General features: G+C 48.1%; 1 protein-coding gene across 2 annotated transcripts in view; it reads right to left on the bottom strand.

Annotated features, from left to right (window-relative positions):
• INTS8 (integrator complex subunit 8) overlaps nt 1-27,413 on the bottom strand; it is a 552,137-nt gene that overhangs the window by 86,472 nt on the left and 438,252 nt on the right. For both annotated transcript variants that reach the window (XM_078687009.1, XM_078687008.1), the window contains exon 23: nt 21,687-21,790. In XM_078687009.1, coding sequence (XP_078543135.1) covers nt 21,687-21,790 — 104 coding nt within the window. The remainder of the gene's footprint in view (nt 1-21,686; nt 21,791-27,413) is intronic.

Raw genomic sequence — 27,413 nt, 5'->3', positions numbered from 1 at the left:
TCATAAAGGTGATATACCAAAGCAAGTAAGGTAAACATATCAGTCAATATGCAATAAATACCCAAAATAATATTAGAAAAAAAACCTTTATGACTGGAGGCGGGTAGCAACAGAGGCTCACCTTTATTGGAAAAGATTCCGCAGCACCGCTTGACCTACTGCCCCATCCGCGGCGTCTGTTGATTGCAGGCAGTAGTGTTTTGTAAAAGTATGGCTGCTCGACCAAGTAGCAGCTCTGCAGATCTGCCTCAGGGGTACCCCCGCAAAAAGGGCAGCAGAAGTAGACACCGCTCTAGTTGAGTGAGCTCGAACTGGAGCAGGAAGGGGCTTCCCAGCCCGTTGGTGGCAAAAGGATATGGTAGAGGATATCCACCTGGTTATGGTCTGTTTGGTAACAGGTTGTCCTTTGCAAATTGGGCCATACGCCACAAACAATTGATCTGACTTTCTGACAGTTGCAGTTCGCTGAATGTAAAATTTGAGACAACGTTTCACATCCAATGAGTGCAATGACCGCTCAGCTGGAGTTTGCGGAGCAGGAAAGAAAGTCTTCAGGATTACAGGTTCGTTGAGATGAAAGTCACTGGGAACCTTCGGGTTGAACTTAGGATGAGTTCGCAATGTCACAGCCTCATTGGAGAATTGTAGAAAAGGAGGCTGTATGGTAAACGCCTGGATGTCACTGACACGTCTCGAGGATGTCAAGGCGAGCAAGAGAGCAACTTTCCATGTGAGAAATTTTAGACTTGCAGAGTGGATAGGCTCAAATGGAGGTAGAAGCAGTTGAGACAAGACCAAATTTAGGCGCCAAGCAGGTGGAGGGCGACGGATAGGTGGAAACATCCTAAAAAGGCCCTTGTAAAATTGCTTAATGATTCTCGAGGAACATAGAGATGTAGAACCATCATGACGGAAGCGGGAAATCGCCGCCAGAAACACTTTAAGAGTTGAGTGTGAAAGTCCTGATCTCGCCAGGGATAAGGGATAAAAAGAAAGGCAAGATCTGTTCAGGTTTTGCAGTCATGGGGTCCAAATCTTTAGTGCGACACCAGACACAGAAACGCTTCCACTTTAATTGATAGGTTTTAATGGTGGATGGAGCGCGAGCGCGCGCTAACACCTCTCTGCAGTCCTCGTCGATATTCAGACGTGCAAATTCATTGTATTCAGGTTCCAGGCATGGAGTTGGAGGTATGCCGGATCCGGGTGACAGATTGTCCCTGCTTCATCGTGAGGAGGTGAGGTAGAGGATGAAGCGGTATCGGGTCGGACTGTGAAAATAGGAGCAGGTCCGTGAACCATGGACGCCTCGGCCATTTGGGTGCAATCAGGATGATGTGGCAAGGTTGAAACCTCATCCTGTGTAACAGGCAAGGAATTAGAGGAAGTGGAGGGAAAGCGTAGATGAAGTCGTTTGACCAATTGATCGAAAATGCATCTCCGCTCGACTCTCTGTGGGAATGCCGTCTTGCAAAGCGTTGGCATTTCCTGTTGGTAGCAGTAGCGAAAAGATCCATCTGCGGCTGGCCCCACCGCCGGAAGATGAAATCGACGGTTGGTTGGTTGAGTTCCCACTCGTGATTGTCTGACGACGCCCGGCTGAGTGAGTCCGCCAGAACATTGGCCACACCCGGCACATGGATGGCTGTGAGATGAATGTGATGTTGAATCGCCCAATCCCATATTTCTTGTGCCAGTTGTGAAAGTAGAAGAGACCTCGTGCTGCCCTGCTTGTTGAGGTAGTGCATGCTGGTGGTGTTGTCTGTCCTCACCAGCAGAGTGTGTGTCTGCACTAACCTCTGGAAGGACTTGAGGGCCAAGAAAATCGCCAAGAGTTCCAGGCGATTGATATGCCAAGTTTGTTGGGTCGCCGTCCACTTTCCTTTTACAGACATGCCGTCGAGATGCGCTCTCCATCCCTCGAGAGACGCGTCTGTTGTAAGCGTCAGAGTCGGAGGTTCGTCTTGGAATCAACGGCCCGCAGATATGTTTGGAGGGTGAGCCCACCACTCCAGCGCTTTCTGGATGCGAGGTGTTAGAAGGACTTGGTCCTCGAATGACCCTGACACCTGTTTCCACTGTTTGTCTAATTCCTCCTGTAGAGCCCTCATGTGCAATCTGCAATTGGGGATAAGTTGGATGCACCAGGAAGCCATTCCAAGGAATGATTTGAACATTCGGACAGAAACGTACAGTTTTGACTGTAGGAATTGCACCATCTTCACCATGCGGTCCTGTCTTTCTTGGGAAACGAACACTTTCCCCCGCCGAGAATCTAGCGAGGCTCCGAGAAAATCTCGCCTTTGTGACGGATGAAAGTGTGACTTCTGGCAATTGATTGAAAGCCCCAAGGTTTGGAAAAGGGAGACGCAGACCTGAGTGTGCTGCTCCGTCTGGTGAAAAGTCCAGGTATGGATAAAATTGGACGCCTTGCAGACGCAGGAAGGCAGCTACCGGGGCCAAGATCTTGGTAAAGACCATCGGCGCTGATCGAAGACCGAATGGTAGGACTTTGAATTGGAAGTGCAGCTGTCCGACTGTGAAGCGTAGACACTCCCTGTGTCTGGGGTGAATTGGCACATGGAAATATGCGTCTTGGAGGTCGATCGTTGAAAAGAATTCCCCTGGATTGAGATAATTCAGAATTTGAAGCAGAGTTAACATCTGAAAAGTTTTCGAAATGATAAATTTGTTCAGGGCCTGTAAATCCAAAATTGGACGCCATGCTCCCGACTTTTTCTTGACTAAGAAGAATCAGGAATCAAACCCCTTGCCGCGTTGACCTTGCGGCACTACCTCAATGGCTCCTTTTTTGATCATCAATTTTACCTGGGCCAAAAGTTCTTTGAGATGGGGAGAGGGTGGCCCCGAAGGTGGACGAGTGGGAGGGAATTTTGTAAACTCCAGGGTATGTCCTTTGGAGATAACGTCCAGGACCCATTGGTCGGAGGTGATTTCGGACCATTTGCAAAAGTACTTTGAGATGCGACCCCCAAGATTTACAGTCGGCAGAAGAAAGGAACTGAGACTGTCACTGCTTCTTATTGTTTGAGCCACCTCTATATGTTGTTTTTCGTTGGTATGGCCCGGCGGTGGACTGACGATTCTGGGATTGGTAGGAACCCCTCTGCCGGTTATCGTTGTAGGTGTTGTACGAACGATATTGACCTGATCCTCGAAAAGTAGAGGAACCTCCGCCTCTGCCTCGTGCCCCCCGAAAGGGCCGTTTCTTATACTGAAGGGTAGCTAAGGACTTTGCAGTGTCGGTGTCCTTTTTTATCACCTCAAGGGCATCATCTACATGTTTGCCAAACAACGAATCCCCGTCGTACGGCAAGTCCAGGACTTTTGCCTGTACCTCTGGACGGAAGGTGGTAGACTTCAACCAGCCTTGACGCCTCAAGACTGCAGCCCCAGCCAATTGACGAAAACCCGTGGAGGAAATGTCGAGCGCGCAATCAATAATTTCGGATGAAATTATCTCTCCCTCCTGAATAATGGCCTGCGCTTCTGCACGGATGACATCGGGTATTTGAGGAATCAGTGCGGCAATTTCGGACCACATCTGGCGGTCGTAACGGCCCAAAATAGCCAAGGTATTAGCCGCCCTGAAAGTAGTAGCCGCCATGGTTGTACATTTTTTGCCTATAGAGTCCAACTTACGGCCTTCCTGATCAGGAGGAGACGTGAGTGGTGTAGCAGGATTGCGGGATCTTTTCTGTGCTGCCTGGGTTATAACCGAATCTGCTTTCGGTTGTGACACCAAACAGGCCGGGGAAGACGCCGGAGCCTTATATTTTTTGTCCAATCTGGGCAAAACTGCAGGTACCGAATTTGGATGTTCCATTAACTTAAGGCCCTCCTGCCAAATATAGTCAATGATTGGTATTGTGTGGGATTGCCTTCGTGATAGGTCCTTAAAATCATACAAGAAGCATTCACTTTCATCTTGTTGTTTTTCGATAGTGAGATGAAAACGCTTTGCAGCACGGACCATCAAATTATGGAAATTTGCAATATCCACTGGAGGCGATGGTAGAGGTGAGGTGGGCGGAGTGGAAGGTGTTTGAGCCCTGTAATTGTCCCACTCATCCATATCGACGTCATTGTCGTTGTCATCAGTGTTGCGAGGATCAGGATCCTTGTTGTCGGTGTCAGGACGAGTACCCCCCGGTGACGCTGGGGGAACAGGTGCAGGTGCTTGAGGAAGTTGAGGTTAAGGCTGTGGTGGAAGTTGTGGTGCTGGAGAGGCAGGTGTAGATGGAGGGAACCTGCGGTTATAGTCATCTAGCATGTGCTGCAGATTCATGACCAAAGATAATGGTATTTGCGTAACCGGCTCTGAAGTAACTGGTTCTGATTCATCAACAGGGAATAATTTGTTCCCATCTTCGACGTTATCCACTTCGTCACCCTCATCACTATACTCCTGGCACTTAATGTGCAAATCAGATGGACTAGATGCCTGTCCGAATAGTTGTTCCACCTCCGAATCGTTTCCGGATTCTTCCTCACCAGACTGAAACAATTGGTCTGGAAGATGAGTTCCACTTCTCACTGGACTCAGTTGAATGAGAGGTACTGTCCTCAAAGAAGAAGCAGTAACCACTGTAAAAGTGGCAGCTGTGGCCAAAGGTTGATGAGACGTCAACGAGCCCGTTGCCGTAAATGCGGCAGTCTTAGAATCAACCTGAGGCGTCTGTGTCGTCGCCATAGATGTAATCGACGCTGAAATTGAAGGCTTTTTCTTCGTCGACGAAGTTTTCTTTTCCGTCGACGGAGCCGTCGACGGGATCGGAGCCTTACTCGTCGACGATGATGTAGACGTCGACGGGATGATAGCCGTCGACGAAGTCGTCGACAATGATATGATGGTCGTCTACGGAGGCGCCGTCGACGACGAGACAGCCGTGGACGAGACAGCCGTCGACGATGATGGGCCCGTCGACGAGCTGCTTTTGGATGATGACTTGATCTTCGTCGACGGGGTTCGCGTCGACGAGGGAAGCGTCGACGATGTCTTCTTCGTCGACGGTTTTGATTTGACATTCGTCGACGAGATCTTCACAATAGAAGTAATGGGTCTCACCTCCTGGGCTACCGTCGACGAGGTGATCGACGTAGCACTGGTTGACATAGTACATGACCGAGTGGACACTCTCCTGTGCGGTTGCTCCCCTCGCCCTCTGCCTTCCCCAGACGCTGCATTCACTGCAGGCTGTATCCGCGCCTGCCTGCCAGCCTGCCTGCTGTTTAAGCGCACTCAGCGCTTGGTATCGTTTCTCAGCAGATTTAATTATTTATCTCAATATTGTACTCGGCGCTTGGTGGTATCTGCCTGCTTGCACTATACTGATCTCCTGCTGCGCACTACTGCTAATTAATCAGGGGAAGAGTCGATTGTGTGGAGTGCATTTTACTGTGCTTAGAAACGTGCTGCCCACTCCGGCTGTGACCCAGTTTCGATTCAGGGTCCGGGCTCCATTGTAGCTCTGTTTACCCTCGGCAGCCCGTGGCTCCTCCCAGATCCCGCCTCCCAGCTGCCCCTCCCACGCTCCGCCCCCCCCACCCTCCCACGCTCCGCCCCCCCACCACTCATTTATGGCTGATGCCTCAACGCGCAGCGTCCACGCGCTGGGGCCGCGCCAAAGGTGCGCCAAAGGTAAGCCCGTCTACGCCCGTCCGCGCCTGGACCGCGCCCAGCGCCAGACCCCCTGTTCCACGCAATGCCCAGCCCACCCGCATTACATACGATTCAGCCACCCTCCTAGCACTTAATCCTGGCCGACTCCCTAACTGCGCCCAAGCAGCACCAGGACACACCCATGGACCCTTCGCCTGCCACTCCTGCAAATTCGACGGCACCAAGTCCAACTCCACATCCACTAAAACCAAACTGAGACCTGACACCAACCACCTAAAATGCATCCTGCTCAACACCCGCTCGGTCCACAGACATGCCATCGACCTTTGGAATCTACTAGACACCACCTCCCCGGACGTCGCCTTCCTAACAGAAACATGGATGAACGCCTCCTCAGCCCCAGACATCACCATTGCCATCCCGGAAGGCTACAAGATCATCCGGAAAGACCGCGCCAAGCAAACAGGAGGAGGCATCGCTATCGTCCATAAGAATTCCATCCGCATCTCAACCACCTCAGACGTCAACCTCGCTAGCGCCGAACACCTTCACTTCCAGATCCACATTGACCCCAAGACTACAATCAGAGGCACCCTCCTCTACAGGCCACCAGGACCCCGTGCTCAATTCAGTGAAGACATCACTGACTTTATCACCCCTCACGCCCTCCCCTCCGAGGACTACATTCTATTGGGAGACCTCAATTTTCACCTGGAAAAAACAACGACAGCAACACCACCACCCTTCTGGACAATCTCGCCAACCTCGGACTCAAACAACTTGTTAATACCCCCACTCACGACGCAGGTCACACACTCGACCCTATCTTCACCTCCAGCAAACATATCTCCTTCAGTCACACCACAACCCTCCATTGGACGGACCACAGCTGCGTTCACTTTTTCTACAAAAAGCCCACAACCCACAACCATCCTCAACCTACTATGCGAAGAAACTGGAACAAAATCACCATCGACCAGATCTCCTCATCGCTTCTTCAAAACCCCCCGCCCACTCTTCGAACCTCAACCAAGCAGCCATTAACCTCACTCAATGGCTAACCAACAGCGCCGACAACCTAGCACCCCTGAGAAAAGGTCAAATCAAACTAGGCAACAAAAACGCCCCCTGGTTCAACGATGATCTTAAGAAATCCAAGAAACTCTGCCGCTCCCTTGAGAAGGCATGGAAAAAAGACCCAAACACCAGTACCAGGGACGCCCTCAAAAACGCCACTCGCATACACCACCAACTGATACGGACTGCCAAGAAAGCCGCCTTCAAAGACCGACTCGACAACAACGCCCACAACAGCAAGGAATTATTCAACATCGTCAAAGAGTTTACCAACCCCGCCGCCAACTCTAACGACATCACTCCCTCCCAAGCCCTCTGCGACTCCCTAGCTTCGTTCTTCCACGACAAAATCGCAGACATCCACAACAGCTTCGTCAACCAACCCGGAGAACAACCCACCCAACCTTCCGCCGTACCTTCACCCCCCTTGAACATCCTTACTGACTGGAACACAATCTCCACTGAGGACACCATCCGCCTGATGAACTCCATCCACTCAGGATCCCCCACAGACCCATGCCCTCACCACATCTTCAACAAAGCTGATTCCATCATAGCACCACACCTCCGAGACGTCATCAATTGCTCCCTCAACTCCGCCACCTTCCCGGAAAGCTGGAAACACGCCGAACTCAGCGCCCTTCTGAAAAAACCCACAGCTGACCCCTCTGAACTCAAAAACTACCGCCCCATCTCGCTACTTCCATTCCCGGCCAAAGTCATCGAGAAAGCTGTCAACAACCAACTCGCCGCCTTCCTCGAAACCAACAAATCCCTTGACGCCTCACAGTCCGGCTTCCGAGCAAAACACAGCACGGAGACCGCACTTATCGCAGCAACAGACGACATTCGAACTCTACTGGACAATGGAGACACAGTCGCCCTCATCCTCCTTGACCTCTCCGCAGCCTTCGACACAGTCTGCCATATAACCCTGTTACAACGCCTCAGAAACATCGGAATCCAAGGAAAAGCCCTGGAATGGATCACCTCGTTCCTTGCCGGAAGAACTCAGAGAGTCCGCCTCCCACCATTCAAGTCAGAGGCCACTGAAGTCAGCTGTGGCGTGCCACAAGGATCTTCACTCAGTCCCACCCTCTTCAACGTATACATGAGCCCCCTCGCGGCCATCGCACGCCAACACAACCTCAACATCATCTCCTACGCTGATGACACTCAACTGATCCTCTCACTCACCAAAGACCCTAATACCGCCAAAACAAACCTACATGAAGGAATGAAAGAAGTAGCCGATTGGATGAAGCACAGCCGTCTGAAACTGAATTCCGACAAAACAGAAGTCCTTATCCTAGGAACTTCCCCCTCTGCCTGGGACGACTCTTGGTGGCCAGAAGCCCTTGGAAAAGCACCCATCCCAACGGATCACGCACGGAACCCAGGCGTCATCCTGGATTCCTCACTCTCGATGACCAGACAAGTCAACGCCGTCTCCTCATCTTGCTTCAACATTCTTCGCATGCTCAAAAAAACATTTCGCTGGATCCCCACCGAAACTAGAAAAACGGTCACCCACGCACTGGTTACAAGCCGCCTTGACTACGGAAACACCCTTTACGCCGGTACCACCGCAAAACTTCAGAAAAAACTCCAACGCATCCAGAACGCATCAGCCAGACTCATATTAGACATCCCGCGTAAAGAACACATTTCTGGTCACCTGAAAAACCTACACTGGCTCCCCGTCAATAAGAGAATAACTTTCCGCCTCCTCACCCACGCACACAAAGCTCTCTACGAACTTGGACCCGAATGCCTCAATTCACGTCTTTCCTTCTACACCCCCTCACGCCAGCTGCGCTCTTCCAACCAAGCCCTCGCTACTGTTCCCCGCGTCAACAAAACCACCATGGGAGGAAGATCATTCTCCTACCTAGCGGCCAAAACCTGGAACTCACTTCCCACGCACCTCCGCCTCACTCAAAACCACCTAGCATTCAGAAAGCAGCTTAAACCTGGATATTCGAGAAGTAATTCCCCACCCCTCCTCAAGCGCCTTGAGACCCTCTGGGTATGTAGAGCGCTATATAAATTTATTGAATTGAATTGAATGTCGTCGTCGACGTAGAGGCTACAGTCACTGACTTCGTCGTCGCTGAAGACGTCGACGGATGCGTCGACGAGCACGTCGACGAGCCAATGCCAGATTTAAAAGTGGAAGGCAAGGCTTTGGCCGCAGACGTCAGAGAACCAGGTCCCGTAGACGTGCCCTGAAGCGAATCCTGTGGGGAGACAACCCTGGAGGACTCCAACAATCTACTTTTCTTCAGAAAAGGAGATGGAACCTCAGTCTCAGACCCCACGCTTCTGAGAGGATTTTGAAACACCAGATGACAAACTTTCTACCTCAGAAACCACAGACTCTGAAGTCTTCAACTTCTGTAGCCACAGAAGGAGACGGGCCTCTCTATCCCTCAGAGTCTTGGGAGGAAAAGTGCGACAGTACTTACAGTTTTTCACCTCGTGGTCTGGGTAGAGACAGTAAATGCATTTACTGTGTGGATCCTCATGGAAAAGTCGCAGTTTACCACAAGAAGGGCAGGCTTTAAATAAAGATTTCCTATTTGAAGACCTTTTCTGAAGAAAAAACAGCTAGAGTTGAAGAAAAAACTGAGCAGAGCTCAGGGAGACTCCCTTCACACGACGTGCGGTAGAAAATCTGAGGACTTGGGCTTCTGAGGAGAAGGTTCTAGAGGAGGCTACAGCCTGATTGGCTGGAATGTGAACCAACACATAATGACACTAATATGCTACTAAAGTGAGGTCTCCCGTAGGCTTTTCAAGGGGCCTATTATGTTCTATGGTACTTTTGAAATTTACATTTTTATTACATTATATGTATGTATATTTTTATTTATGATATTTTTCATGTATACATGCATATGTTACTGCTATTTTATGTACCGTGGGACTCCCACTTCGACGACGGGGAATATTCAAGCATGTGAATCTATAAAAAAGACACCCCTAATACTGGAGAAGGCATATTATTCAGAGTTCAGGTTTACACTTATAAGTGCATTAGTCAGTTTAGTGCAGTCTCAAAGTAGGCTTTGTCTCTTGTTGTCTCAAAAAGGGGCTGCATGGCTCCCGCGCTTTAGGGCGTATAGGTTCACTGTGCTCACCCATTACTACTTTTCAATATGCCAAGTCCTGTATCTGTAAGGAAAATGCTTCTTTTGTATGGTCACCCCCCAGGTTGTTTGACTGATTCTGCTGGCTTTTCGACTTAGAGTGCACAGAGGCCTGCTAACCATACCTCGGTGCCAGTACCCTGACCCCGAAATGTGCATGTTGTGTTAGCTATATCCAATAGGCATTGGCTAATTTACCGGTAAGCCCAAAGTATATTGTACCCATGGCCTGTACGTTAGACAGCCATCCTAGGGATTGCAGCACTGGTTGTGCCACCCTAGGAGTGACAAAGGTAAAATTAATCTCCCAGCCCGCCACTGCAGACTGAAAGAGCAGTTCAAACTGCTAGCCTGACTTGCTAGCCCCATAGGCAAGTGCAGGATTACAAGCTGGCCCCTCAGCTGTGCTAACTCGTGAACGGTGCAATGAAAGTTAATACTCCAAAGTATAAAACAACTTGTTGCATTACACCAGACCTGGTTTTCAAGTCAAAATTAATGTAACAAGTTAAAGTGTGCAACTTTCACAAAGTTGTCCCTTTGTTGCCTTAAAACTCCTGTGCCCTTAAAGTTTGCTCTTGAAGTCTGAAACCAAGACAGATTGCTGCCGTCCTAAAAAGACATGCTAACTACTCCCAGGAAAGGAGACAATAAGGGCCTGTACTGGAAAGAGGAGTTACCACCCTCCCGTAGGAAGCCACATGTGTGTTTGCCCAAAAGGTGAGCTTCAAATCTGAAGCAACCTTTGAAAGAAAAATGGGGAAAACTTGGAAGAGGGGCAGCCCATGGTTTAGGGTGGACTAGCTGACACCAGGGAAGGAGAGGGGAAACCGGTTGTCAAAAGTTTTTTTTTAGTGACGTATAGTCCCCTTGGTAGAGCTCTGGACGCCGTGAGAGGGGTCTTGGGAGACCTAGAAATCACACTTCTCAGGAGGGAGGGAGGGAACCTGGTAGCCCATTGGCTACCAACCGCATACTACCCTGAGGAGATTTCCTGTATATAAATACGGCACTTTGGCACCCCCAACCCCAGAGGTGGGTCTGCGAACTAAGTTCATACCAGAAAGTCCTAGAGAAATGAATGGCTAAAGAAGCCGTAGCTCCGGACTTAGCTGTCCAGGCAGTAATGTTTGGTGAAAGTGTGCAATGAAGCCCATGTGGCTGCCTGGCAGATATCATGAAGAGGGACACCACGTCTCAAAGCAGTAGTGGCTGCCGTCGCCCTGGTAGAATGGGCATGCAGCCCCACTGGAGGTTCCTTCTTCGGTAAGGAATAGCAAATTTTGATGCGAAGCCGACCCATCGAGAGATGGTCTGCTTTTGCACGGCCCAGCGTTTCTTGGCACCCACATAGCTAACAAAGAGCTGGTCATCCAACCTGAATTGTTTTGTGTGATTAAGATAGAAGGAAAGCGCACGTTTTAGATCCAGACAGTGGAGCCTCTCCTCCTCTTTAGAAGGATGCTGGGGCGGGAAGAAGGTGGGCAAAGTGATGGTCTGTCCTATCTGGAAAGAAGTAACCACTTTGGGAGGAAAAGAAGGCCTAGTGCGAAGGACAACCTTGTCCGGATGAACAGCCAGGAAAGGAGATTTGAAAGAAAGAAACTGAAGCTCACTCACCCTGTGAGCAGAGGTGATGGCAACTAAAAAGGCAGTTTTGAGTGTCAAAAGTCTGAGAGGACAGTTATGTAGCTGCTCGAAAGGAGCGCACATAAGGTAGGTCAGAACCAGGTTCTAATCCCACTGGGGCATTACGAAAGGAATAGGAGGAAACAAGTGAGTAATTCCCTTAAGGAAACAATTTACAATATGGAACTTGAAAAGAGAAGGTTGATCTGGAAGGCGAAGAAAGGCCGAAATGGCCGAAAGATAACCCTTGAGAGTGCCCAGAGCAAAGCCCTGCTGGGCCAAGGAAAGAATGAAGAGGAGAACCTCTGAAAGGGGGGCAGAAAGGGGATCCACAGCCTTTGCTGTACACCATGCCACAAATTTGCAGAAGACTGCAACTCCACTCGCGACGAAAAGAGTCGCCGAGCGAGTGCAGCCTTGGAAATTCCAATGCGCAGAACTGCTGACATTGCGCGTTCTCTTCGGCGGCAAATAGATCTAACCAAGGCTCTGCCCAATGCTGAAAGAGCCCTTGCACCACCTCCAAGTGAAGACGCCATTCGTGAGGCATCATGCACCGGCGGATGAGTTTGTCCGCCCTGGAGTTCAGCGAAACTACCAGGTGTTGAACCACCAGGGACATGACCTGATGTTCCAGCCATGCCCAAAGATGAAGAGCCTCTTGGCATAGGGTCCACGAACCCACCCCACCCTGTTTGTTGCAGTACTGCATGGAGGTGGTATTGTCCGTGAACACCTGCACTACACTTCCTTTGACCGAAGGAAGGAGTGCCTTCAGTACAAGACGAATCGCACAGAGCTCCAGAAGGTTGATATGGAGCCCGGACTCTGCCGGAGATCAGAGGCCTCTGATCTCCACCACCCCCATATGGCTGTGCCACCCCCATGTGGTCGTCCCACCCCAGAAGTTATGTATCTGTCACCACTGTGAACTCTGGTTGGGGAAGGGAGAGGGATCTGCCGTTGACCCACTCCTAGTATGTTAGCCACCACTGCAATTGGTGTGCAGTGCCCACCGAGATCTGGACGCAATCGGCAAGATTTCCCTGATGCTGTGCCCACTGGAACTTCAGGTTTCACTGCAGAGCCTGCATATGCCACCTGGCATAGTCCAAGAGCAGGAGGCCATGAGGCCCAGTAGCCTCAGGGTCATTCTGACCGAAACCCTGGATAGAGGCTGAAAGATCAGAATCATAGCCGAATATCCCAGACTCGCTGCTTGGGAGGATAAGCCAGAAACTGTGCTGTGTCCAGAACCGCTTCGATAAAAAGGCACTGCCGAGAGGAAATCAGGTGTGAGTTCGGCACCTTATGGTGAACCCCACCGAATGCAGGAGATCGGCCATAGTCTGGAGGTGGGAGACGACAGCCTGGGGCGAGCATGCCTTCAACAGCCAGTCGTCAAGATAGGGAAAGACTGGAAACCCTGATCTGCGCAGTTTAGCTGCGACCACCGCCATCACTTTCGTGAACACCCGAGGGGTGCTGGTAAGGCCAAAGGGGAGCACAGTAAACAAAGTGCTCGTGGCCCACAGTGAACCGCAGGTAACGCCGGTGGGCCGGCAGGACGGGAATGTGGAAATAAGCGTCCTGCAGGTCCAACGCTACAATCCAGTCTCCAGGGCAGCCAAAACCTGAGCCAAAGTCAGCATCTTGAACTTCCCCTTCCGGAGGAAGCCATTGACGCTCCTGAGGTCCAAGATAGGGCGTAGGACCCCTTTGCCCTTCTTGGAAACCAGAAAGTAGTGGGAGTAACAACTCCGTCCCACTTCTGGCCCAGGAACGCGCTCGATGGCCCCCTTGGCCAAGAGGGCCGTAAATTCCTCCCCTAGAAGTTGCAAGTGATCCCCAGACATGCGGTGGTACGGCGGTGGAATGGCTGTAGGGGTCGCCTCGAAGGGGAGGGAGTAGCCCCATCGGACGATTTGCAGCACCCACCTGTCCGAAGTGATGGTACGCCAGTGGAGCAGGTGATGGCGAACTCTGCCTCCCACTGGCGTGGAATGGGCCTGAAAGCTCGGACTATGAAGGCTTTGAGGCAGATGCTGCGGGAGCGGATGTGGACTGACCGGCACTCTGTCCCCCTGCTCCGCCATGGCGGAATGCACGTCCACGTTTAGGTTTGTTCGGCGGCCTGTGGCTGGTCAAACGTGCGGGGGTGCCCCTTCCGTGGCCACTAAAAGGAGCAAAAAGCAGAAGTTTGCGGGCGCTGGCCCGACAGGCCCAAGGACTTGGCCGTAGCCCTGGAGTACTTAAAGCACTCTGGCGCACTATCAGCTTTGTCACCAAAGAGGCGACGGCCATCAAAAGGCATGTCCATGAGAGTGCTCTGGACATCCCCTGAGAAGTTCGTGGATCTCAGCCAGGCGTGACGACGAATCGCCACCGTCGTTGCCATCGCTCTACCCAGCGAGTCCGTGGTGTCAAGTCCACATCGGATGTAATACCGTGCTGCATACCGCCCCCTCAGCAAGAGCTTGGGCGAGCCGTGCCCTGGCCTCCTCTGGACACTGAGGCAGCACATCTGCCACCGTATCCCACAGAGAGTGGGTGTAACGGTCCAAAAGGCATGCAGTATTAATGCTTCGCAACCCTAGACTAAGGGAGGAAAACAGTTTCTTGCCAAACTGTTCCAGCCTTTTGGATTCCCGGTCCAGTGGTGCGGTCGGGAAGGCGGTCTGGGACGTGGAGGCCTGGATAACCAGACTCTCAGGGGTGGGGTGGGTGGACAGAAAGCAGGGGTTGCCCGGAGCAGGGCAGTGGCGGCGGGCCACGTTCCGATCCACAGGAGGGACTGTGGTGGGTTTGGACCAAGTGCCCATCAGAACGTCAGTGAGGGCCTCATTGAACTGCAGCAGTGGCTCCGAAGAGCTTACTGGCGGTTAAAGCACCTCGGTGAGGAGGTTAGTCCTCATGGCCGCTGCAGGGAGCTCAAGGCCCAAGGCCTTGGCCGCCTTGCGCAGCACCACAGCATAAGTAGCTCCCTCCTCCATAGCCACGGAAGGAGGTGAGAGAAAACCAGTGTCAGGTGAAGTGTCAAGACCACTGGCCTCCCCTAGCTCATCTGCCCAGTCCTGACTTAACTGCACTGCTGTGCCAGAGGGTCCTCAGACCTTTCGCAGTCCTCCCCTTCATCTGTGTCCTGATAAATAGGCAGAAATGACGGAGCCGGGGCATAGGTGAACAACTCACAAGTCGGAGACGGTGCCGATCGGCGTCGATCCAATGCCGTACCCGGGCAGGGGCTGAAACCGGGGCCGGCGTCGCCCGAGGAGGCTCAGTGGGGATCGGTGCCTGGCCGTTCCAAGAACGGCCAGAAGACGGCGAGAGCGGTGAGACTGTAGCGAAAACACCAGGCAGGTTGTTAGCGGTGAGAATCTTTATGGGAGAAAACACTTTAACAATCATACCCATATAAGCACCTAACTCAGGGCAAGAGAAGCTTCTCAAGATATCCTCAGGGGTCGGGCGAGGTGGGTCAGAGAGAGATTTAAGCCTAGTGATGTGCAATGAGCGACACAGGTCAGCACAGAGAGCAGAGCAGGTGGGACTTCTGTCTCAAGCAGGGCTACAGAGGTTAAAAGAAATAGGGCACAGATTTTTGGAGACACCATCACCTGCACATTAGAAGCTACATACACACACTTCTCTGTGGCCCATAAAAACATATGCTCGTTTGAATCATTTTATAAATAGGATAGTTGCTTCTGAGAAAGAAACTCAATATCAGAACATGCTGTTATCACAACTACTCTCCGAACAGCAAGGGGACCATGGCTCAGCCATAGCCGTCGTCTCAATCAATCAATCTGGATTTGTATAGCACTGCTATTCAACTGTGAGGGTATCCAGGCGCTGAGAGTGCTGCTGTAGGAGGCTCAGTCGAACATCCAGGTCTTGTGTACTTTTTTTAATTCCTCGGACGCTGCGGCGGATACTAGGGGTGTGGGCGAGGCAGAGGGAGATGGAGAGCAGGTGTCTGGAGGGAAGGTGGAAGTTCAGACAGTGGTTGATGTATTCTGATGCCTGGATGTGGAGGGCTTGAAGGCAAGGATAAGCATATTGAACTGGCATCTCTTCTTAATGGGGAGCTTCTTGAGGTGAAGGGTGATGTGTGTCTGCTTGGGGAGGTGTAGAGTGAGTCTGACCACTGCGTTCTGTATTGTCTGTAGTCTCTTCAGGACGTGCGAGGTGATTCATGAGTAGAGTGCATTGCCGTAGCCCCAGTGCCAGGGCAATCACTTTACCTCTACATGATTTCAACGGGTATGTGAGCGGATTAGGGAGACCCAGAAGCACATAGCTAGGAAATCTAAGGGTATCAGTAGTGAAAATAGTGTACACCGCTTCCAGAACCCCTTCCCAGAAAGATTCCCATTAGGGGCATTGTCATAGCAAATAAGTGAGGGTGCCCCAATGGCCACATTGACGCCAAGTTTCCGTTCTTGTTCGGGTGCCAAATGGCGCTCATGGCTTGGGTGAGATACCAGTAGTGGGCAATCTTCAGAAACATCTCCTTGCTAGTGGTGCTGAGGGCGGACGTTTGAGCACAGTGTAAAACATCACTCCACTACCTGTCTGTAAAGGGATGCCCACACACCCCTCACATTTGGTTTGTTCAGTGGATGTCAAAGGAGTCTAAGGGGTAAGAAGAAAGGCGTATAAATCAGACAGAATTTTCTTATCGGATGAGTGTGTAAGAATCCACTTCTCAAAGGGTTTGAGCACCCAGCTGGCATGTGGACAGAGCTACATCAAACAGGTCACCTATGCGCTTGCAGTTAGCCTCCTGCCAGGCCGTGAACGCTGTCCCCTTCATAGCTGGCAGGAAGAACGGATTGCCTATCAACGGTGTATTTGGGGATAAGGGAGTAGGTGTATATGGGGATAAGGGAGTAGAGAGGCAGTTTTTCAACTGTACCTAAACCCCAACTGTGGCTCACACCACTGGGGAGACAGACTCGTGCTGGTCTATAAGGCTTCGGGAGCCAGGGAGCCTTCCAAATGTGAATACCAGTGACAGCCATATTTTTCAGTGTAGGGTCGGGATCATTCCACCATATAGCGTAGCTGCACGGGTTGAAAATAGCATTGTAGGTTCGGCACTCCCAATCCTCCAGCCAACTGTGGAAGATAGGTGGGGGCCATGGTCTTTCTTGCACGCCTGCCCTCCCAAATAAAGTCCCTGAAAAGGCAGTGTAGCTTATCTAACATTCGTGGGGGGTGTTGCTGGAGAAGGGTTTGCATCACATAAAGGGTTTTGGGCAAAAGCGTCTTCCTGGCTGCTGCTACGCATCCTTAAAGACTTGCTTTAACCTGTACTTTATTGTAAATATCTCTCAGCCTCGAAAAAGTCACTGTGTGACCAAACCCGTGTCGGCTGTTGTCCATTTCCGAAGAAAGAATTTGTGGAATACAAATGTACCGAACAATTCATAATCTTCCATATCTGCAATAAAGAAAATATTTGACTGTTTGGACCTTGTACTATTTCCTATAACTGACTGAGTACTATGGTTTCCTCCTTTAAAAAAAAGGCTTTAAAATAAGCCTGAAGAAATTACATATTTTAACAGTAAGCCACACACACCGCCCACTTACAGAAACAATTTTCAATACAATGAGAGCAGGATTCTATACAGTAACTAGGGGTGACAATAGCTCAGATGTTAGCGAATATATGCTGGGGTACCATACAACACTAACGAAACAACTGCAGAAGGACTGTCAGTCCTGGCAAGGAGGGGGCTTCTCGTGGCTGGGTCGATTGGCGGCTGTTAAAATGACCATACTCCCAACAGTCCTTTATTTGGTTCAAGCATTGCCGCTGCGACCTCCTAGTAAAATGCTACTAGTGATCCAGAGGATGATTACAAATTTGTCTGGGCAGCGAAAGGCCCATGTATAGCAAAAAAAACAAATGTACAGGACTATAAGGAGGCTGACCTAGGCTTGCCAAACAATGTTGACTATTGTTATGCAGCGCAATCGGATATCTAGTTGAATGGTACTGTAAGGAGAGTGAAGGTCACTGGTTCTTTTGGGCCAAGCAGTAGCTGGACTCCACATTTGGAAGATGCTATGGCAACTTAGAAAGCACAGACCCTGGGGAAAATGAGCATCACCAATCACAGAGGCGATTTTAACAGCATTCAAAAAGGCGATAATAAGGACCGGTCTCTCTACACTTCCCTCTCCTACTCCTTTAATTAGTAACCCGAACTTTGCCCCAGTGGTGGAGGGTCTAGAAGTTTCGACATGTCAAGGACTCGACTGTCAGTGGATAGGGGACTTTTATGACCATGCCGATATCAAATAGCTTCAGCAAATTAAAGCAGATTGTGCTGTTCTGGATAAAGAACATAATAGATGTATGCAAATCCAACACTGTATAACAAAAAAAAACCTGTAGCAAGCAGTGAGATGACCAATACATCCATTTGAGAAATGGTTACTATCCAAATCTGGAGATAAATATATACTTTCTGAAATATATGTTTCTGCAAAGTTAACACACCGTAGATAAATCCACAGGGCAAAAAAGATGGGAGCCAGAGCTGGGACAAACTCTAATAACACAGGAATGGCAACCATACACTTCAGGGTGAAAATATCCTTCACTAGCGTAAACATTCATGAAACAATTCTAAAGATATTCACCATACTGGTATTACGTGCCAATAAGAATACATGCATGGGACAGCACAAGATCCAGGAAGTGTTGGTGGGGAGGTGCTGGAACTGGCAGGCTACTTGATATACTATAGCATAGGTAACAATGGAACCCAAGTGTTGTCTGGGACCTTGGGTGAGCTTATGAGTAAAGAACAGTGGTCCCAGGACCGTAGATATCACAATCAATGAACAAATGTATCAAATGATCAATTTATTAAATTGTATTTTAAAACCATTAAAAACAATGTGACGGCGCAGTGAGTGTGTGGTGAGAAATGTGCTTGGTGCTCTCAGTGATACACACGTGTGACAATATATAATCAAAAGTATATATCTAGTAAGAGCAACAGGGCCTATTTTATTCATATGTACAATTAAATTGGGTCCACAGAACTAGTCAACTGCGTTTCAATCCTTTAGACAGATAGAAGGATCATAATCAGGGCTCGAAGAATACACAAGCCCGAGAAAAATAGTAGACTGGAAGAGAGCACAGAAAATATAATGTTAGAGTAGAGAAGCTCATAGTGTGGGATTACAATACATACCATGAGTGGATACTCACTGGACACTAATCAAACATTACTGAAGGTACCAATGGGCTCAATTCAACTACACCTATACACTCAAAATACACAAGACACCAGCCAAAATGGCGGCAAAAAATGGAGGGGGGACATGGTGAATGGGATTAGAGTAAATCTCAAGAGTCTCAAAATTACCTGTGCAAGGATTGAATAGACTCCAAAAGTTATCAAAAATTGCCAATGTCGCATGGATGGGATCCAGGGGGGATCTAAAGTGAGGTGTCAGTAAGTAATGTCAGTCAAACAAAGAAAATTGGTAGGTAAAGAAATTAGGTAGGAAGGGAAGCCCTATCATGAGGGTGCATACCTGATAATGGGAGATGGGCAGAGTCGGCAGCTTCTAGAATGTAAATGGGCCACCAGAAGAGTACCACAAGATCTTCCTGGACAGCAGACAATACTGCTTGAAAGGAGAGCTGAGTGAAGTCGTCTGGGGGTGCTCCTAAAGATTGCTGCTTCTCCTGGGTAATCAAAATGAAGGAAGTATTGCCCCAAATATGGACACCCGCAACATGAAAATAAAGGAAGGGCAGCCTTTCCATTGGAATGCCACACCGTGGCCTTCTCTACTGTAACACTATATTTTCTGTGCTCTCTTTCAATCCTCTGCTGTGACTGCCCTCGCCACACATTTCTATGCTCTTGGGTGTCTTTCTATCAGCTTCCTGCTTCAGTGGTGTCAGTGGGTAGACACATTTGCTCCGTAAACAGCTCAGAGGCATATAGTAATGGAGTGGTGTAAGAAGCACAAAGGACAGCGGCAATTCTGCTAATCATCTAGCCCCAACCCTCAGGTACCAGTATTTTATTCTGATTTCTTGAGTTCTTGCGAAGCCTGAAACAACAAACACGATTCAGGATTCAAAGTACTGTGCTGTTCATACTGAAAGGCTGTGATGGAGGCAGCACCACTGACTGCTGACATAAGTCATTTCTTTACAGCAGCACTTGATCCCTTTGCTGTCTGTCAAGTGGGGATGCTGTCTGAGCACCATTCCGCTTTTGCCTACTTACCCTTATTTAGGTTTTCATATCTTTGTTGCAAAATGGGAAGACCGCTAGTAAGTTACAGCGCATACACAATTGAACTGGAATTTCCAAACCATTGTCTGATTTCAGAACTTAACGTGAGGAGGAGTAAGAAATAGGAATAATGGGTGCAATTTGCACGGAATCATTGCACAACGAAATACTGTAATTGTCAAAGATCTTTTGGGTAGGATTATTTTTTTATGACTGTCTAGATTCTTCGAAGGGGCTTTATCATACAACGGATTTGACTCACATGGGATCTCTCCGTTATAAGGAATGGGTACTTGGTACTGAGGCGCACTCCGACTCTATCACGGGCGCAACACGCATAGCGATTACCCTATAGGCACTTTAACCTAAAAGTGATCTGCATAAGCTTTATATTGGTATCGCTAAAAGGTTTTGTGTTCATGAGAACTTCAAACCAAGGGACACACAAAGTTTTTTCAAACGCAGAAACGGAAGTAGGGTATTTAAAGGCCACGCGTCCTAACATGGCACCGCCAGTTTCGATCGCGTACTGACGGAGCAGAGTCTAAGTGCTCTCCGGGCACATTTTAGGTATGTCTCCACCTTGAAGTAGACATTAATCATCGATTTTTAATCTTGGTTGCAGTCTAAGTATTCCTTTGTATATTATTTTCTCATAGCACCCACGCTCCTGTGATACTATCAATACAGGTCTGGGAGCCTTACCTCTATGGGTGGAAGATACGTTTTTTTAGGACCGTCGGGACATCAGCACAACAGTAGTAGTAGAGCTGGTAAGAAGTGGCTGTGATCTACGAATGTTTATTCACGTGTTTAGTTCTCGAAAGAGGTACAGATGTGATACATTCACTTCATTTTATTTATTCTTTAGAGCGTTCATTTCTGGCAGGGAACATTCGTGAGTAATCTTATCTTGAATGTTGGTTTCACCGGGCATCTCGATTGGGTGGCGGTTGGTGGACCTCACACCTTTTCGATTTTTGGCCACACCTAGAACGTTCTGTTTAAAATCACTGTTGGGCCCATTTTTCACACGATATTGATTTTATCGGTACTATTTTTGACACTCTCATTTTTTATTTACCCCTGTATTCCACTGTCCCACTCACGACTAGGGGGTCAGCACGTTTCCCTCATGTGCAAATTCTAATCTGCAACCTAATGGTTACACACAACACCAACGAGTATTGTACGATGTTTTTGTTGTAGTGCCAAACTTGATGAACACGACATACCACAAAGAAGAAATGATTTTTGTTTGAAGATGCTTTCCCCTGAAGAAGGGTTTTTTATAAACCCGAAATGCATTAGGATTTTTAGTTCTCTTAAAACATACAACAAAATCATCAGATATACAGATTTTCATGTATTATATTGTTCCTATTGTGCATAATTAATGTTTGTATAATTTGCATCTCAGAAAGAAATATATTTGAATATAACCTTGGTAGATCAAGAAACACAATTGAGTAGTATTTTGTTTTTAATATTGTTTATTTGGACAAACTTTGTAGCCATTTTTGAAACCTTAGGGACATTTGTTGAGCATTTCACAGGTCTGGTTGTTTTCCAGGTCTCGTCAGGGTAGATTCTTGGTACTGCATCTGTCCTAAAATATACAATCCTACAACAGTAAATCTGGCTAGTCCCCTACAGTCTGTTATCCTGAGATCATGTGTTAATGTCAGTTGTACACATTATCTGCTGTATTCTGCCATATTATGCGTATTATGCAAATCGTGACATGGTTACTTACTCTGCCACACAACAGTATGTTTAATACAGGCTCTAGTCACCAGGTTTCCCTGTTAACAGCTAAAATGCCAATCACATGCTGTCAGACAACCAATCGCATGGTTGTCTGAAACAGGGAAAACATCTTGTAATGCTGTAACTCACCTGGTCAGTGTAAACATCAGGTGGCACTGATTTGTTGAAGAAATCTGAGCACACGGCTCCAGCCTGAAGATAGTAATGCAGAGCAGCTGAATATTGATTTGTGGCTGTTGAGAAAACAAAAAAAACACAATGCTACAGATTACCCTTCTTAAAACAGGAGGCAGCCACACTTGGTTTAAATTTGGGTAGGAGAAGACACCATCAGAGACAAAACAGAATGACAATGGAAGATACACATTTGGGTTTTGGGAACCAGAAGCATGGATACTCTTCACAGCAGATGCATTCGTGTGCACTGGCAGGTGACTATTGGCATCAGTGTTTATTTATGAAAAAAATACATGATTAGAAGCATTCAATACCAACAACTGTTCCGTTATTCGCAAGAAGGCAGAGCGTAGTTCATATGCTTCAATGTATTGATTAGACGTATTTTCTCATCAATTCTTCAGTTAAGTATTTTCACCATAATCTCACAACAGCCGAAGGTTCCAGGCACTATCGTGGTTTCAAGGCTGTGGCACTTTAAAAGAGCCTCAAAAGGAGAGAAAACCACAACGGAAGTAGCAACAAACAAGAATATTCCCTTTTCTATTAGCTTGTTCCGCCTTTCCCAGTCATTATCACCCTCAGCAGCTGGCTATAATGCTATATTAAATCCAACATAAATTGACGCCACAACCATCATGAGTTACATCAGTTACACGGTGACTATATTCTTTTAAAAATAAAGTCCATTAATAGTGAAATAACATACATATGCTTAAGAAAGCTCTGCGGTACATGCATTTTAAAGTGGTGGTATTCCGTTGTTGTATTGTAGCACTTGCCGTAGACATACAATTAGCTAATGATGCCGCACAACAGAACAGTCTCCCCAAGAACATGCACCTAGGGACACAGGTACCGTATAGGATTCGACAACGTTATTTTTTCTCTCTATAAACACTGGAGAAACCAATATACAGCAACTAACACAACAGTAGAGCAGACCGAGTGCGGCCAAGGAAAGCGCTAGATATGTGCTTAGACTCCGAAAGTGCTATACACAGTGATTAAAATGGAAAAATAGAAGTGCAGGTACTCTGTCTCAGAGTACCTGCTTGTTTCTAAGAAGTGCCTGTACTCTCTAATCAAAAGTATTACGGCACTCTTGCGAAGTGTCGCCCTCTCAAAATAAAAAGGTGCCAGTACTTCGTACCAGACAGCACAAGCCCATTTAAAGCGCTAGCTGTACGGTTACACTAGTGGTAGAGATGTGCAATTCAAATACTAATAACAGGATATAAAAAATTATAGTTTGCAGAGCATGACTACTGGGGCATGCGACTAAAACAAATGTATTTATATTGAGTCGAAATATCGAGAAAAAATAAAAACTCAAGAGGGAGCATCTTGGAGAAAAGTAGGTCATGAAATTACAACCCTAAACTATTAATTGTGGTAAAAATGTGAGAAATTCGGCCTATGTAAATATATGAACAATTTATGATCTACGTAAACACGAAAATATAGGAAACTTAATAGTGATTTCATACAGGTAATACTCACATGCTGTTACGGCCACCCATAGCAGCTTATAATTGAAAACTCAGTGGGTTTGAAAACCGAGTTGCATTTGTGTGATGTATAAAAGCGTGTGTGTGTGTAGCAGAGGGAGCGAGAAAGGGAGACTGCCATTGTTTGGATATATCTGAGCGCGTACGAATGTTTGTTTCTATGCGGCTGTATGTATGCTTCTCTTCGAGAGTAAGCGTTTGTTTGGGGAAGAGGGGGCAGCACAGACCACTGACAACTGGGTTGTGTGAAAAAGACTGCTTTATTGAGACAGTTGCACATTATAACATAACCTGGGCATTTGCCTTACAAAACTATAGCCTCACTATACATATAACTTCCTAAGATGAATTACCCCCACCCTTAAAAGAGCCCTCCCCCGATAACCTATTCAAAGTTAAATAACATACTTGCATCAGAGCTGCTCAACAGAAAGTGGGACCTCTAAAAACCGTTTCCTTTTTCCTACCTCAACTACCCTTTGAACCTCATTGAACTTCCTATCTAACGTTTTTAACTTCATATGTCGTCCAGGCCTGAACTTCCTACCAATTCCTCTTCAGCCTGAACAGCCGCTGACAAACAATAAACTTGTGTAAATCCTGGCAACTTCTCAGTCGACCGCTGATGCATCGGACTCAAGCGACAACCAAAATACATAGCTCCCCTTTGTGCACCTGTGACAATGGAAACGGCCACTGAGGTGGGATAACCCCCACAATTATCTGGATTACAGCCTATTCAAAAGGAGGCGAGGAGGAAGGTGGACAAAAACTAGAGGGGAGTGCCAGCTACTGTGTCACCAAGTTAAAATGGTGGTTGGCACTCGAAATGGAGACACTATGTATGTTGGGCTACAAAATAGCCCAAATATAGCCCAACCTGCTGTACAGTCCTCTGGACTGCACCACTTCCCAAAACCCCCGGGGGCGGGTGGAGGGGGGGGGGGGGACACCTCCCTTCGGTCGTCTGCCCCCCAAATCCCCATTGTGACCAACCTGTGAGTGTATTTGTGAGTATATGTGTGAGTGATTGCCATTGCTCCCTTCATGCCACACCACCTTATGCAACACATCTCACTCCACCCCGTCCTCCCTCCTCATTACAGTCTTTGCTCCATACACTTCTAGTCCCACACTCATGCACCACGCACTACAGACCGCATGCACCCTACACTACACACTGATTGCAGCCCGCTGTCCCAACTCCACTGCACCCTGTTCTCCCGCTCCCCACTTGGCTACATCTGCTCCCTCCATTAATGCCTAATAGCTATAGCGCGGAAGCAGCAGTGTGCGCTTCCTCATCAGAAGAGATACAAGCCGTGCAGCAGCTTCACCGCTCTCACAAAAGTGGTACAACATGTGGTTCATCAGTGCAAGCTTCCTGTGCCAAAAGAACAGGTGGAAGCAATTTGTGCTTCCTTGCACCAAGAGAATATATATACATGTGTAGCCTTAGTAAAATACTCCATGTTTGTGGGAAATACCCATTGCTACAGCACTAGCTGTTTGTTTTTTATCCCAATTAACGAGTTGCTCCTGGATACAAAGAACAAGTTACTAACCTTCTGTAACACCTTATCTGGTAGAGACTATGTAGCCACAGATCAGGGCTTCAAGTGGGATGAGAAAACGGAAGGGTCTCTAAAAAGGGCTTGGCCAATGTAATTATGGCGTGGCTTAAAAAGTAAGCTAAAAATCTGTGTTTAGCATAGTGTGCCACCCGACTGGTAATTTGCTGCTTTTATCATTGCATCCAGATATATAATACAACAAGTAAAATTACACCTATAACAAGCCAGGACTATTGGCTTTGCCAATGGTTGTTAGTTGCATTAGATCAATAAGCAACAACTATAGCTTTGTTGTATGGAATATTGAAAATGCTTCAGTTCTGAAATGATGAGACTGTGAAAGAACTAGAACGAGTCTCTTTGAAGTTAGATTAAAGGCAGTGAAGCGTGGTATGTTGCAGAATTAAACATTTTTCCTTTCTTTCTGAGGGTGAAGGCAAAAATGGAGAGCCCAATAGGGACCTGTCTCAACACCTGCTTTTTAGAACTGCCAGTGCTAAGCAGTGGCAGCCCAGGCCCACTTAAAGCCATGCCACAGATTACTTACCTTTGATTATCTCCAAGTGTCAGACTGAATCTGGAAGATTTTCGAGCAGTACCCATGCGAGCCGGAATGTGGCATTGTTTGGTTCTGCGCCAGCCGCACCAGAAGTAATGTGCGAGGGACCTACAGAGGCACTGCCTCGCTGCACTGACATCAATTACTTTCGTGACTTTCCATACCAGGAGAACAGAGCTATGATGAGAACTGAAAACTGGTGTGGAAAAGACTAAGACCATGAAAGGTGGTGTCCCTTATACCTAAAGCGATTCGCAAAGAGGGGAGGATCCGTAAGGAATCTGCAGCTAACTCTCTTCTAGATAAGGCGTTACCAAAGGTATCTGACTTGTCCATCTGATAGAGACTTCTTACCGCAGATTCCTTACCTTTGAATAGCTACTCAAGCAATACCTCCCCAGAGGTGGGACTGCGAATCCGATCAAACCAAAAAGTAATGCAGGACCGAACAGGCGAAGCGCCCGTCACGATGGACCTGACAGTCCAGGCAGTAATGTCTTGTGATTGTGTGCAGGGATGCCCACTTTGCTGCCTGATGGATGTCCAGGAGAGGAATGCAGCATGCTAATGCACTGCTCGCAGCCTTGGCTCTAGTGGAGTGAGCCTGCAAGCCCTCAGTGGGCTGTTTCTTGTTCAATGCGTAGCAGATTTTTTTCTGTACAGTTTTCCCCTTTTTTGCTCACACTTAACCCACGAAGATTTGATTATCCAGCCGGAACTCTTTTGTGTGGTCAAGGTAGAACAACAGTCTTTTGGGGTCCAGCGTTGTAGTCTCTCCTTTTCTTTGGAGGGATGAGGAGGAGCAAAGAAGGTAGGCAGGGTGATGATCTGCCCTACATGAAAAGGAGTGATAATCTTTGTTAGAAAAGAGTCACATGTCCAGTTTGTCTGGGTAAAAGGGGAGTGCGCTGAGAGCGCTTGGATTTTATTGGTCAATGTTATGGCCACTAAAAAAGGTAGTTTTTATGGTCAACAGCCTAAGAGGACAATTAAGAGGAGGCTCAAATGGAGCGCACAAGAAAAAAAGTAAGGCCCAGGCTGAGATCCCACTGAGGCATAATAAGTGTTTAGGTGGAAAAGTATTGTAACCCTTCCTGGATCCTAGACATGACTGATGACTTAAAGAGAGGAGGTAGGTCCTGCAACTGCAAAAACGCAGAGATGGCAGATAGGTAACCCATAACTGTGCCCTAAGCAAAGTCCTGCTGGGCAAATACAGTGCTTGTGATACAGGTGCATACAGGGGGTTAACATTATGAGAGGAACGCCATGATACAAACTTTTCTGAAAGGTAGGCATGTGCTGTCTGGTGGGGGAACACCTGGCTGTCAGAATAACATCACAGACTTCAGGAAGAAGGTCGAAGGCTGTCAACTGTTGTTGCTAGATCTCCACGTATGGAGGTATAGGGTGCGCCGTTTCTGGTGCAAGACCCTGTGCTGTTGCTGCGGCAGAAGATCTTCCTGAAGAGGAAGCCTGATCGGAGGACCGATAGCCATGCTCAACAGCTAGGAATACCAGCGTCTCCATGCCCAATCGGGAGCCACAAGAAAGACTTACGCCAGGTCGTTCATGATTGTCTTGAGAACTCTGGGCAGGAGTGGTATAGACAGAAAGGTGTACAGTAGGCTGGAGCTCCACCTGAGACAAACAGTTTCTGAGCGACAGTCGCCTTGGAAACTTCAGTGCGCAGAACAGCTGACATTGCACGTTCTCGGTGGTGGCGAACACATCTAACCAAGGGTCTCCCCACTGCTGAAAAGAGACCTTGCACCACTTCCAGATGAAGATGTAATTTGTGATCTGCTAGACATCTTTGGCTGAGCTTGTCGGTTCTGGGGTTCAGAGATTCTGCCAGGTGTTGAACCACCAGGGAAATGCCAAATGTTCTAGCCATATCCAGAGATGCAGGGCCTCTTGACAAAGGGTCAAGGACCCCACACGCCCTATTTGTTGCAGCACCACATGGCTGTGGTATTGTCTGTGAATACCTGCACCAGCCTTCCCTTGATGCAGGGTAGAAAGGCTTTCAATG

This window comes from Lissotriton helveticus, chromosome 4_1, assembly GCF_964261635.1.
Source record: "Lissotriton helveticus chromosome 4_1, aLisHel1.1, whole genome shotgun sequence".
Taxonomy (NCBI): domain Eukaryota; kingdom Metazoa; phylum Chordata; class Amphibia; order Caudata; family Salamandridae; genus Lissotriton; species Lissotriton helveticus.
This window is presented reverse-complemented; position numbering and strand designations above follow the sequence as displayed.